The sequence below is a fragment of the Boleophthalmus pectinirostris genome, unplaced genomic scaffold, assembly GCF_026225935.1.
Source record: "Boleophthalmus pectinirostris isolate CB_2022bp ecotype Guang Dong unplaced genomic scaffold, ASM2622593v1 HiC_scaffold_3, whole genome shotgun sequence".
Taxonomy (NCBI): domain Eukaryota; kingdom Metazoa; phylum Chordata; class Actinopteri; order Gobiiformes; family Gobiidae; genus Boleophthalmus; species Boleophthalmus pectinirostris.
In genome coordinates, this window is record NW_026571299.1 from 43,823,630 (window position 1) to 43,839,047 (window position 15,418).

At 36.8% G+C, this 15,418-nt stretch overlaps 1 protein-coding gene across 1 annotated transcript in view; it reads left to right on the forward strand.

Annotated features, from left to right (window-relative positions):
* Positions 1 to 15,418, forward strand: part of ppp1r16b (protein phosphatase 1, regulatory subunit 16B) — a 124,374-nt gene that overhangs the window by 73,346 nt on the left and 35,610 nt on the right. Inside the window, exon 3 of the mRNA XM_020918549.2 lies at positions 11,031 to 11,101. Coding sequence (XP_020774208.1) covers positions 11,031 to 11,101 — 71 coding nt within the window. The remainder of the gene's footprint in view (positions 1 to 11,030; positions 11,102 to 15,418) is intronic.

Consider the following 15,418-nt stretch of genomic DNA (forward strand, 5'->3'; position numbering starts at 1 on the left):
TTCACACGTCTATTCACAGCTCATTTACATATCAATGCAGGTCCAGTAACAAATATACGGCCAATGTAATCACTTTACAATAGACCAATAGAAAACAGCCTGTTTATGTGCGGGAGCTACAGCAGCTAATCGCTAACAGATAACCCCTTCAAAGTCGACATATTTCCAACACTCACCGCTCACACAGGCTCCTCCTCACATCACAAGTCTGCACTAATAAATGTCCTTTTAATTCAGACTCAAACCGATTGTCCGAAAAAGAAAATAATCTCAGTGTTGCGCACGGCTGCGGGTGTAAACAAACACACGCGAGTGAAGTGACGTCACTCTGGGGGTGGGTTCAGGGACAGTACGGACACAGACAAATTACACAGCAGATAAATACTGATGCGGAGCCACATATTAGGACATTTATCTGTCTGTAAATTGGATTAAATGAACATAATGTAGAGAGTCTAAGCTTTATAACGAGGTATAACATGCCCACGTGAAATATCGGCCCATTTCAGCAAGCATATCGGCCGATAGCCGATATGTCTCCAGGTGCCCATATTGGCCGATAATATCGGCCAGCCGATATATCGGTCGGGCTCTAGTACTGTGTAAAGATGTATTTCAGCTTTTCATTGTTGGTGTATAGGATTTTGAATAACGGATACCAGCTCCTCTGGCACCATATAATTATGTATTCTCCACTGTTATTTTTATATTTCTACTTCTAGGCTAGAGTGTTAAAAATTGCTTGAGATAGTGATAATACATAAACACACATTACACTCTGTCTTAGTGTTGTCGTGATACTGTAATTTCTAACAGGGTTTCAATACTAATGAACAGATTCTGTTTAGACAATACAATATCATTTTTAACATGACCTTGTAGCACTTTCTTTTATATTACCATGTGCCCTTACATTTTTGTAATCGCCCAGTTGTCCAGGTAGGTTCCGTAGTGGTCCATAAGTGTATGTGATCTTATACCTGTGCTGATACAGGTCAAGAACATTCTAAAACTATTCTGGAAAGGTTCATTTCTACTTTCTACTTCATCTATTTTTACTCAGATAATTTTGATACTAGCTTTGGTATTGATTAATATATCTTTTTTTACAAACCAATACTTTGCCTTTATAACAGCAGAAATGTAAAATGTCCACACACTGTCTAGAAAAACAACTCCCACACTTTCTTTTAAAGCCTAATCTTGCACATGTACAGAAGTCAATGATCCAAAAATAAACTTATTTTGTACTTAGAATATATGGGACCCTTTTACCTGAAATAGCTTTAAGAAGAAGAATCCATTTTTATGGATGGCCTGGGGCTTAAAGTAGCCAGGCTGGCGCCACCTAGTGCCTCCGCTCAATTTCATTTCTCTCCAGCAACTAGGTCAGGAATTAGAATACACTAGACGGTTTGCAAAAACCCCGGAAGTGCAAGTTCGGGCACCAGCCAATCAGTGAAGAGTGATATATTCAGTGTTGTCAATGATTCCTGAGATCGAGGATTTAAAGCTGGAATAAAGAGAATATTTGGTGAATTTTATCAAGGGGAAAGATGTTTTTGCCCTTCTTCCTACGGGATTTGGGAAAAGCTTAATATATAAATAGCAGCAGTTGGTTAAATGAAAAAAGTACCCGCCTGCCGTTGAGCAAACAAAATCTAAGGCCAGACGGTTTGTATGAAGTGAAACGAAGTAAACCCGGCTGATGAATCAGGCTAGTCTTAAAGATCCTAAATGGCACAAAATTGACTCTTGTGAGCTTTAAGACTTGTTAAAATGTTACATCCTCATAAACCTGGAGTTGTGGTTAGTTTCATTCACGTATGTTTGCTGAACCATTTATTATTAGTGTCTGCATCTCCAAAGGTAAAAAAAAAAAGCTCTTCAGTTCCACCTTGTGATGTCAAGAAGCAGTAGTTTTCAAGTTACCTTTTACCTGTAGTTCAGTAAAAATAGGCATTTCCAGGGCTGAAATTATCTGCATGATTCTAGTGAAGGTGTATGGAGTTCAAGAACACATCGGAGCACTTCCTGGATTACCATATGATACAATGTTTTCTGTCTGAGAGAAGAACTGAGCCTAAATATGCAGGGTTTGTGTGCAATACAAGTGTCAGTGAAACAAAACACAGCTTCAGGTATGTTTGTGATGAGGGGACATTATAATATAGATCAGAATATAGTGTAATATAGGCCCTTGAATAAAACAAAGAGCATGTCATCTGATCCGAACAGATTTAAACATGCTTAGATAAAAAAAAAAAAGACATCTACTGAATGAGTTCCAGATTGCATTCCAGAGCACTGCATTTGAATCTGTGCGGAGGTGTTTTGAGAAATGCATCTTCCTCTCCCAGCCCCATAAGCAAACACAGCCATATGTGTAGCATGGAAAAACACATCTGTGACAAATAGTCTCACCACTAACATCTTGCCAACATCTTTTCAGGCCAGACGGAAACTTTCGGGTAAAAATAAAATATGCATTAGCTGCTAGAGTCACCACATAAGATTTCATAAATATTAAGTAGCTTCATGAGAGGAATGTGGCTCCTGGTGAGATGTTATGATTTGTTTGTTTTACTTTTGGGGAGTGTTTTTAGCGAAGCAAAGACAATTTTTCACTCTGTTGGACAATAAAGTTATTTTTCTTTTCCGTCACTCCATCTTGTTCTTCTCACTGTTATATCACACATCATAGCTCAAATCTATTCCGTCTACAGCAATGCATCAATGTCTCCCATTTGGCGTTGTGGCATTCATCAAGTTAACCAATCACAACCCCTGGCAGCTTGTTTAAAACTGGCTAAATTTTTCTGTGGGTTTAATTCCGAAAGTATTGAAATGGAGACAGGCCTGTATGCATTAGCTTTGGGCAGGCACCATCAGACAACTGTCACCCTCCTGATTAGTTTCCCAGACTCAACAATGGCACAGTAGAATGTGTTTATGCATCGGCACAACAGGAGGAAATGAAGGAAAAGATGTGCACGGAACATTTCCAATACAGACGTTTGTACCTGCTCGTTCTCCTGCGGCATCTGCGTCGCGGTTGAGTAATCCCAGTCCGAGGCTTATGGAGATGAATTGCATAGTTTTCCGGTGAGGACAGTGGACAGTGAGGGTTTAATGCTCACCCAAAGCCATCATTTTAGTTTGACCGATTGTGGGTTTTGTAGCAATAGAAGTCTGAAGATTATGATGTAATGCTTTGATAAAGGATCATATTATCCGTGTAGTTTTGCATAAAAATTTGTGAAACTTTGAACATGTTGCAGAGAAAAAATAAAAGAGCCCATATTACACTTTTACTGTTACTTACTTTTTCTGATCTATGTTATAATGTTGTTTCCTCATCAGAAACTTGCCTGGGGTTGTGTTTTGTTTCATTCACATGTGTTAAATACCTAAACACTGCATATTACAGAAATCACTCCACCTTGTGATGTAATTTGCGAATACAGGAAGTGCTCCACTGCATTTTAAAACTCCATGCCCCTTCTCTCTATTTATTTGGATAATTTTAGCCCTGGGATTTCCAAAATGTAGGTCAAATGTAGCTGTTAACTTGAAAACAGAGCATCTTGAGCTTCAGAGATCTAGACTGATGATAATTGAAGATTACTCAAAGTCTGAATGAAACAAAACACACCTCCAGGTATGTTTTTGAGGAGGTAACAGTACTATAACATGGTTTTAAACTCACAACTCGCTGTAAGGACCTTTATGAACAAAAAAAAACTGTTTGCTGTGGCCTTAGCACAGATTTTGAGACTTTTAATTAGTTTTTGATGTTTTAAAAAAAAATCACCTTGAGTGTTATAATTTGCTATGAATAATTGAGCACATGTGATGATGTTAACACTCAATTTTGCTCAAATTATTTTGTCATACAAATATCTCTTTCTAATTATGCTGTATTACGCATTTTGCAATTGAATTTCTATGTGAAGTGAACTGTCTAAAAGCAAGAAAATTGTACCAGTTTATTGAAAAGACTTAATTTTAGCATTTTGTCAAAAAGAGAGCCATCGAAAGTAAAAACAATTTAAAGTTACATATGTCAAATGTGGGCCAAAATTATGGTGATGGTGGAATAGTTAAAGGGCCCATATTGCACTGTTTTCTAATCTATGTATGTAAGATAAGATAATCCTTTATTGTCTCCCATGGGAGATGTAATGCTGTTTCCTCATCATAAACACACCCGTAGTCAGTGTTGGGGAGTAACAGATTACATGTACCGGAGTTACGTAAATCAGAGTACAAATTATGAGTAACTGTATTCAGTTACAGTTACTGAGTGAGTGGTAATTGGATTACAGTTACAGTTTGTTGAAATAAATGGATTACACAGCGGTATTTTCCTGTTTTCACATTTTGGGCTATATCCCCAGGTCTAAACCAGGACTAAAACCAGGACTAAAACCAGGACTAAAACCAGGACTAAACCAGGACTAAACCAGGACTAAACCAGGATTTAACAGGACCAAATCATGCTGTGCGGACCGTGTCTTTTCGTCTTCTATCAATAATATTTTTAATTTGGTTAAGTAAAGTCTGGGCTTTTAATTTTCTTTTAACAGACAAAACATCTTAGGTTATGGTTTCCTTGTCTTTGCTTCTCTACAGCAAATCAAGTCATTCAAAGTATTCAGATTACGTTTAATTAATTTAATGGATTACGTTACTAACTACATTTTGGGGTATGTAATCTGTAATCTGTAGGGGATTACATTTGAAACGTAACCTTCCCAACACTGCCCGTAGTTGTGTTTTGTTTCATTTACACATGTTTAACATACAAATCCTGCCTATTTTGAGTGAGTTCTTCTTTCAAAAAGGAAACCACACACTGTACACCTTCACTAGAATCATTTGGACAATTTCAGCTCTGGACTTGCCAATTTCTACTGAACAAAAGGTGAAAGGTTGCTTTTAACTTGAAAACTACAAGACATTGCAAGGTGGAAAATATTGAGCTTTGGAGCTGTAGACAGACTAATAATAAAGGATTACTCAAGCTTGTGCGAATGAAACAAAACACAACTCCAGGTCTGTTTTTGAGGAGGTAACAACATTCTAACACGTTTTAAAGCTCTCAAGAGTCAATGATGTGTAATATAGGACCATTAAGAATTTGCTGTTACAGTACATCTGTATTAGGGGACAATATTGGATCAGTATATATGTACACCAAGCCCTTTGTCTTCTTGCTTATTTTGAGTGGCCTTGTTTTGTTTAAAAGTCTCTGTGTGTAACTAGTGAGATCGCTACCCTGTGGAGTGACAGACAGCCCACACATAAACAAACATCAAGGAATCGCCACGACAGCAGAAATCTATGCGGATGAGGCTGTCTCTGTCATTCAGTCATTCAGTCTGAGATTTCAAAGACACTTGGATCTATGATTTTCAGCCCATGGAGCACAAATATCTTTAGGTGGTTCTCATGAGACTTCATACGTGATTGTTTTTGCTCAGAAACATTTTTACTGTTAAGACCACTTTTCATTCCTGGTTTATATTTGATTTTTTTAATATGATTCTTATGGTTAAAGGTGCACTGTTAACTTTTTGGTTGGGGGTTCGTCACATTCTTGTTTTTGTGGATATGTCAAAACTCTGCCTGGAATGTTTCTCACTATGACATTAAATGGCTCTAACTTGGATTTATTCAAATACAAGTGGTTTTAAAGTGGTGCTCCCTCTTTGGATTTTGTCTTGTTAAATACAGATCTTGCTTGCTTGTTGGTGATATCCTGACAGATAATATGTTTTAAACAATATAAAAGTGGCCCACAGAGATAAATTGATGCATTGATAAATTTCTAAAGGGGTTTCCTGACAGTGATTGGCCCATTAACAGTCTGGACCACGTCTGTAACATTACACTATTTCCCTTCACTCATCTCTCTGAACCTTTGATGCTCAAATGCCAGTCTGTATGTGTGTTTAATAAGCTCACAGACTGTTTCAGAATCACTTCCGTGCCTTGGGGAGCGCCTGTAAACATTAAGAGGCTTTCCTGAATGAGAAAACATCTGCTCACATCTAATAACCAGAAATCACAGAGGAGCAGCTCATGTCAACAGCAGAAGTCATCCTCGCTCCTCCTCCGAGATACTTGTGTTTATAAAGTCTTCATCCTTCACGCTCAGAGCACATATATGATCTTTGATATTTATTGAATGCGCCCGCTGTATAACCTTGGGTCCCATTGTGGCCGTGTGTAGTGTATAGAGCAATATTTCACTCAGGCCCCTCGTATTTCTCAGCAGAGTAGTTGTACCATATAGAGGCCGTTGCTCTTGGGTGGCCTTGGATTTATGTGCCTGGATGTGGTAGTGGTGTGGAGTTATTTGTGCAGACTCTAAAATGTTATCAGTAAAGTGACAATTCACATTAAGATGTTGGACAGATGACCCAAGATATGTGCATTTATGTTAGAAGTGAGCTATATTGACAAGATATCCCAGTATGTTTGTGCGTATCCCAATAATAAATTAGAATTTACAGGTTAATCCATCAGAAATTATCTCTTTAAAGGTCCTATATTACACAAAATGGACTTGTGAACTTTAAGCCATGCTAGAATCAAAACATACCTCGAGTTGTGTTTTTTTCATTCACAGATATTTTAGTAATGTTGCTTTATTACTCTGTCTGCATGTCCAAAGCTCAAAATGCTCTGTTCCAACTTGTGATGTCATCAGGGCTGGGTATCATTAAGAACAGGCTGATATGATACATATCTCGTTACAGTGCACTTTCGATTTATACAATATATTTCAAACTGATTCGATACGGTTCAATAAAAATAAAGGCTAAATCATGGCTGTGATACTAAAAGTCTTTTTTAAACCACTTCTGGTGCAAACTGAATATGAAACACACATTTTAATCATCAAAACTGTGAAAATGTCAAATGTGTCACATAAATGAGTTTCCTTCTTCTAAAAAAGCAATAAAACTGTAGCTGTAACAAAATAGTTCAGTAATATATGCCAAAAATACTCTTGCCGATATATCGATACAGCAGCCCACAATATCAGTACTGTATCATCACATAAAACGATCTGATATATCGATATTTCGATATGTTTGCACACCCTTAGATTTAGTAGTAGTAGTTTGTTTAGTAGAGATAGGTGAGTTTCAGCTGACGTCATTGTTATTAAAAGCCCGCGTTGCATGCTGGGAAATATTTTGGTCGGAGGCAAGAAACACGGTAGCGTCAAACACAGTGCATAACCTCCCGTATTTATCCCTGATAATGGTAAATTCCTGCTGCATTATCGGATGCACAAATAGAAGCACAGAAGAAGGAAAATGTCTTTTTCGTATTCCGAGTGAAAAGAACCACTAACGGTGAATTAAACGGCTTTCAAACATCTGCAGAGCAAACGTAGAAGATCCTAACAAACCGTGGACTCCAACAAGTTCAACAACACATCGAGACTCTTGGAGGTTTTCATCTTTTCTGCTGTGAATGGCCCAGGAGTTTCCACCAAGTCATTGTGGATATCGCCCAAGTGAATATTTGTCCAGGTAGTTGGTGATTCCGACCAGAAATTTGGTTTGGTCCACCTTTTGTCGGGGTTGAAAAGGGTGATTTGGCTCCATCGATGCTTCTGACCAATTTCTGGTCAAATGGTCTTGGGTCCTCTGCCGTTAGAGTGGATAAATAACCGGGATCAATACCCTTTACGTGCTTTCTCACTCCGTCCGTCATGTTGAATTAGTATTTCTTGCCTTCTTGCAAAATAATTCCCAGCATGCAACGCATGCTTTTGTCAACAATGAAACTCGCCTATTATCAGATGACATCACAAGGTGGAGTCTTTTCCATTTGAGGAAAAAAAAAAAAGCCTAAATATGCAGGGTTTGTGTGTTAAATGTGTGAATGAAACAAAGCACAACCCCAGGTATGTTTTTGATGTGGAAACATTATAACAGACCAGAAAATAGCATAATATGGGCCCCTTAACATTCAAATTTTACTGATCTTCAAAACGGTATCAACTCAATTTTGGTGATCAGAACTTTCTGTCAATTACAAAGTTGTTTGTCCGGAAAGACAGGTTTATTTTAATTCACTTTTACATGCATGTTTTAAATACAATAGGAAAAACTTTCCAGCTTGCAAAATGGTTTGAGGTTTATATTGCCTTCCTGTCTCCGCAAAAGCAAATCTGTTAGAATGATTGTGCTTACCACATCGCATGAATTGAACTCAAGGTGATGGGCGCTCTCATTTTGACACCATCCAATAAACAACAAACAACAACAGAATTAACTGCTGCAGATTAGTGAACTATCCTCCGGCGTCCCCCAGCCCTTCTTGTTTTCATGATGTATTTAGCTAATGGGCTTTCTCTCACTCAGATGTTCAGACATGATCATTATCTCTCATCTCTCCGCTAGCATCACAGCCTGATTTATTCACTGTCTGATTTAGACTCTGTAATAAAGGCTCTTGGCGATGCTCCAGTACAGCCAAATAATTATGTACCACTGGCTTTTTACGACTCTTCAAACTCAGATCTTAGCTATTTCAACAGGCTCGTCCACCATCTGTCTGTCGGGGCCAGGAGATAAAATGACGTTTTGTGAATTGTGTCCAGCCATGGGGTTTATCAGCGTAATCCGGAGTGTGAATCACTGTCCGTCGATTCCAATTCCCAATTCCTGATTCCCAAGGGCACTAGGTAAATTATGGCTCATTTGAGAGATTGACACTTCCTTTACAGAAAAGATAAAAAGAGGAGATTACTGGATTACAAATTGACTGGGGACTGTCAGTCAAAAGGTTTACTTGTGAGTTAAGGCAGCTTACTCAGTGTTTTTTGCAGGTTTATATGAGACTCTGGTGGCACAAGCAAAGTTTTGGAGTATATATGGGTCCGGTCAAGTGGTAACGGAGGGAAACAGGGTCAGATTTTTGACATTCAAATGTCTCTTATTCAGAAACTAGAGGGACTATTGAAATAAGTAAAGTATCAGAATGTAGGAAAGAGTTACACTCCAACAGGGTCAAGTTAAACCTGTGATATTCTTTCAAGTTGTTGACAAAAAATGTAAAAACTCATGTTGGTAACGGAGGGAATGAAATATGCAGCACTTTTTGAGCAATAAATCCAAACAGTGATAACTCTTGGTTCTCACTTACATATCTTTAACAAACTGGTTTGAATATTTGCTTCATATAGTTTTCTACCATATGGTACAAGATTAGGTTGAAAAAGCTTACTTTTTGAGTCATGAGGTTTTTTATTAAGAAAGGTCATGGTAACGGAGGGAAAAGTAACAGAGGGAAAATTGTGCAAACAAGTAGAAGGTGCAGGATTTTACATCATTTGTCACTTTTTTCTTCCGAATACTTTAATATTACTTCAAAATGAAAGGAAACTATTTCTATAAAATATGTCAGTCCTTCCAAGCACATTTTTATCATTTTAAATACATAAAAAAAAAATCATGTGCCTTCATCAACAGTTCAAAGATGGAATAACACAAGATATGATGAAATACATCCATTTATTTACATGATTTGCAGGTCTTTGAAATTTGGGAAATAATTTTTGTTCCATGTTTCATACATGGTCTGTTTAAAACAGATGGAACTTTAGAACCAAAAATGGTACAGAAAAAAGGTCAACAGTTTCATAAACTAGAGTACATATGTATCTGTTCAATACATTTTTATATCAGATGCATTAACTTGAATTTTTGGCCTTGATGTTTACTTCTGCTTGACCGGGCCCATATTAAAGATTCAATAAAGTTACTACTATAAATTTATTATAACAAAACAAGCAAAAAGTATAATTTTTAGTAAGAATTTTCTGTTCAGCTTCTCCTAAGACTACAGGGACAAAAATTTGACTGTGGGGAGCCACTGTGGTCTGTTCTATTAATGAGAAACATTGGCTTACTATTGGGTTGTCAATTTGGACAAACCATTGTGCCAAAATATTCAGCTTGCAGTGTTTATGTATTTATTTATTTGTAATCATTATTCAGGTAATTGGTAACTTTGGGTACATTTTGGCTACATTTACATGGCCAGTAAAATCTGAATCTGAGAACCGATTACTGTGTTTATACCAGAATTTTTATAATTATTCTATTTGTGCCAGATTACTCACATCAGATTTATGTCTTTTTAACAGCAATATCAACCTATCATTTAATATATGAAAGACGGAACATTCATTTTTGGTCATCAGTATTTATTGTAGGGACTTTTTCTGTGCACTAGTCGGAAACTTTTTGGTATTTTTCTGTTCCTCAACTAGATTTGAGATGTAGAGAGTTGAATAAATAACTTTTGTGACTCATTAGATTAAAGATAAATACCTTCTTCTGCTTTTTTTTTTTTTTTTTTTTTTTTTTTTTGCTGATTATTTGTTGGAGTTTGTGTTTTTTAATATATTTTTTGGAATAATCTTGCTTTAGACTAATTGTGTCATACATTTATTTCAATATTATCATTTTTTTTTTGTTTATTTTCTCTTCAACATTATGCAGTATATATATATATAATGTACATCAAAATTTGTTATAATGACAGATCTAGTGAGTTCTAGAAATCAGATAATGATCAGATTGTTCATGTAGATGTAAACATAGACAGTAACTTGCTTATTTTATCTAACGTACAGTCCCATGTGATGCTACTTCTTTTTGTATGTGATCGTTTTGACAGCTTTCCTATTTCTACTCTGGACTGTATCATTGTCTTGTCTTGTAGCTATTACAGTGAATTGAGTGCGCTGAAATCCTCTCATGTCCGTCGCCCATGTACAATCCAATATTGATTTGCACTGGCCTGGCATCTCACCTGCAGCTGTGGGATTGCTCTGATTAGCTTCATGCTTGTTATTTGCTCAGCAGAAGAAACACAATTAGACTCTTAATCGTTTTGAATGAACAAATGTAGCTAGCCAAAGTCCCGCGGGACTCTACTCTTGCTTTTGTGTTATCTGTGAGTTAATGCCTTCCTTTCCTGTTTCTTTTCATCAGTGCGGTACCTGCTGAGGAACAACGTGAGCCCCGATCTGTGCAATGAAGACGGCCTCACAGCTCTGCACCAGGTAAGCTCATTTTGGTTGATTTGGAAATACTGTATGCAAAAACTAAGGGATTGGAAATAGAGTTGCACAGTTTTGTACTAGTCTAATCTAAAATCTAATCTAAAAAAAAAATAAATATCATGAAGAAATAAAGGCAAGGTAAGGCAAGGCAAGTTTATTTGTATAGCACAATTCGTACACAAAGTAATTCAAAGTGCTTTACAGAATAAGAAATACATTAAAATCATAATAAAAACAAATCAAAACATAAATAATCATGAAGATTAAAATTGAAAAAGAGAGAAATAAATTGGAGAGAAGAGTGCAGAATGAAAACCTTTCAGTTATATGCACAGTTAAACAGAAATGTTTTGAGCCTGGATTTAAACAGCTTGAAAGTTCCACTCTATGTGCCATGTGTTTCTATAGGCGAGTTTCATTGTTTACAAAAGTGCGCGTTGCATGCTGGGAATTATTTTGGTCGGCAACACTAATTCAACATGACGGACAGAGCGAGAAAGCACGTAAAGGGTATTGATCCTGGTTATTTATCCACTCTAACGGCAGAGGACCCAAGACCATTTGACCAGAAATTGGTCAGAAGCATCGATGGAGCCAAATCACCCTTTTCAACCCCGACAAAAGGTGGACCAAACCAAATTTCTGGTCAGAATCGCCAACTACCCGGCTAAATATTCACTTGGACGATATCCACAGTGACTTGGTGGAAACTCCTGGGCCATTCACAGCAGAAAAGATGAAAACCTCCAAGAGTCTCGATGTGTTGTTGAACTTGTTGGAGTCCACGGTTTGTTAGGATCTTCTACGTTTGCTCTGCAGATGTTTGAAAGCCGTTTAATTCACCGTTAGTGGTTCTTTTCACTCAGAATATGAAAAAGACATTTTCCTTCTTCCGTGCTTCTATTTGTGCATCCGATAATGCAGCAGGAATTTACCATTATCGGGGAGGAATATGCGAGGTTACGCACTGTGTTTGACCACTATCTTGTTTCTTGCCTCTGACCAAAATATTTCCCAGCATGCAACGCGGGCTTTTAATAACAATGACAATATCTATGGGTTTGACTTTCTGAAGTGAGTGACAAAAAATCTTGAACTTTTTCATGGTTTTCTCATTGTTTGAGATTGACTAGTAAGTACTCTGATTGTGATTAGATTTGTGATCTGTAGTTTTAGACAGACTTTATTGATCCACCAGGGAAATTATTTGGACATAGTAGCTCACTCATCACAGTATATCATAACAACAAATAGCCAAAAAATTAATTGTAATAATGAATTCAAAAGAGGTCAAATATGGCATAAATGTACTAGCATATGTACAAGTAAAAATAAAATATGGAAATATAGAATATACTATAATATAGAATACAAATGTATCTCAGCTATATAGAAGAGGTCACAAGGACAAACTATTGATCCACAAGGAAAATTATTTGTTTAAAAACTTAAGATTCCGTCCAGAGTGTACATTGTAAACAGCTGCAATCAACTTTTGAGAGAAGACTCAAATATAAACGAAGAAAACAATACCAAAATCCAGTGAATTTCAGAACATTTTCATATGGGTCTAAACTAAAGGTACACCAAGACAGAATATTTTGTTCCTTACAGAGGGCACAATTTTATCTAAATAACTGCAGCCTTTGTGATTTCATAATTGCTCCAACTAAAAATGTGATTGTGGTTAGTTTGAAATATATTTTGCAGCCCTAAAATACAGGTGTTGGTGTTCTTATCTACATTGCTTTAAATAAGGTCCGCTTAAAAGGTGCTGTGGTCCAAAGTCATTTCTCACTTACCTTATGAATTCTGACGATCTTAATTATTCACCTCAATGGTTTTTATAGGCACTCTTTTCATAACTTTTAGAGGCCAGGGCAGAGTTTGACCATCACAGTAATGATAACAATTTGCATGCTAACTGAGCACTTCCTAATAATCAGACAGTAAACAACTTTATAATTAGACGCAGACAGTGAGCGAACAGTGGACTTAGTATTTTGAATATATCTGTACTGAGGCAAGTTTTGCTGAAATACATGGTTCAGGTCCTTAAAAATACGGATAAGTGGAAGAGAAATGAAAGAAATTCAAACGAGGACATGCAAGCTTAAGTGGATGATGCTAATGTAGCCTTTGTGATTGCTGATGGGATATTTGTACTGTTGTACTGGTGTTCCCCACAGAAGCTTTTAAGCACTGCTAAAACCTGATGCATATTCAAATGTTTCTGTGTGGTATTAATCTACTTTACTCACTTAGCAGGTTGGTGACAAGATTCATCAGATAGGCAGGGTGTGTGAGTTTACAACATCAGACAGTCTCATATGTGTGTTTTGGTACAAAATGTCTTTGGAAATGAAGTCTCTGCGGTCTTGTTTATTTTGGCAAGTTAGCGCCACTTCAAAGTCGGAACTTCAAATGTTGTGAGGCCACTTTCAACAAACATTTATCAATTTTCTGCATAAACGGTTATCTCATTACATGTGCCATTTGATCGCAAATGAATTAGGCTTTCAGTTGGGAAGTTTTTCTAATTTTCGAATCTAAAATGTGGTCAAGTTCTGTGTGTGCCTTCTCTGATCAAAATGCTGAGAATCAAAGTATCAAACTGAGTCCTAAATGGAGCTGCACACCAGGGGACAGTTGGCTATTTCAGTTGTTCAATTTGATTTCGTAATATTGCCCACGTCTTCAATTATTTGCATGACAAGCTGTGGCCTAAAGTAGAGATGCTCAATTTTAGGACCAAAAAAAATGATATGTATTTTTGATTTTTCTGACAAGTTTTGCAGTTGCAATTGGATTTGTGATGTACATAGAAAAAAAAAGGGATTCTACACTGTAAACAACTCCAAGAGCATTCATCCATGAGAGAAGACTGAAATGTGACCTGATTTAACTATTACAGGAATCACATGTTTGAAGAGGTTTAACTACAGGTAGAATAAGATTGTCTATAAAAAGACATTTTGTTGTTTGCTGAGGACATCTATTATGTAATTAATTGTGTTTTTGCCAGGGACATTAACACATTAACTCATGCAGTTAATCAAAACAAACTGACTCAATTATAAAGTTTAAATTACAGCATCAAAATCATTAATCATAATTTGCAAATTCTTACATTCACATATTTGGTGAAACCTTGCATTTATATGTTTTTGTTGGGGTTGATAACTATCTGCACTATTATTCCACTTGGTTGTAATGAAAAGGAAAACGCACAACTCAGCGACTTGTCCAAATGTAGATTGACTTGATAAGTTTGAGAAGATGAGAGATTGACCTCATCTTTTGGCAGTGTGGGTTCACGTCTCTCTGGTCATTGATGTCCTCCAATCTCCTTGGATAAACATAGCTCTCTCTCTCTCTCTCTCTCATCTTTTTACTGCCGTCAGTGTAATATTCTATCTCCTGCTGTGAGGGCGGAGGCGCGGGGAGAGAAAATTGAGATCCATCAGTCTCCTCCACACAGACGGTGTTTAAAGCAGTGGGCAAAAGATCAGTTTGACCTTTATCCCCGAGTATATGTCCTGTAATAGGCTGTTTCACTGGGTCTGTCAGATGAGACCTTTATATTTCCTCTGTCTGTATAAACCGTATAGGGGCTATCAAACACACAGGGGGATGAACACTGCTCAATTATCAGATGTGTTATAGTGATACTGAAGTCAAACTTTAATTCAAAGCTGGTGTGCCTCATTTTCAAAAAGTGAAAGAAGAAAGTAGGTGTTTAAATATTGGCACATCATTACTATTCATATGCAAGATTTTTTTCCACCACTAACTCAGCTTTAGAACAGCTTTTGCAGACAGAAAAGTGAAGCAGGGTTCACCGCGCTTGTTTTCACTCACATGATACTTTCTTACAAGTTTGCAAAAAAATCTAATGTTTAATAATAAGATGAAAACGATGTGTTGGAGTCTGCTTTTTATCACAAAGTTCTTTTACTATCCACTTTCTTTAAGCAAAACAGGATTTACTTATGAGAAAAAAGTTGGGTAGCTTTAAATGGCTATTAAAAATAATAGAATACAAGTCTGATGCAACCAATTTCTTTTTTGCTTTTTATGAGTGCAACAATTTCCCAGTGTAACGACATGATTTTACTGCCTCAGGATTGGCTGTAGACTTATTATGTGATCACTGACAATTTCTAACTCTTTGTACAAATTTGCTGTGACCTGGTGGTTGCTATCATAACTTTTTTTATATTCACTCTTTACAAAATGTATAAGTCACCCTGCCATCGAGACCATTTAAGCGGCTAAATGTTGTTAATGGATCATGGTGAGATGCTGGCTTTGTCT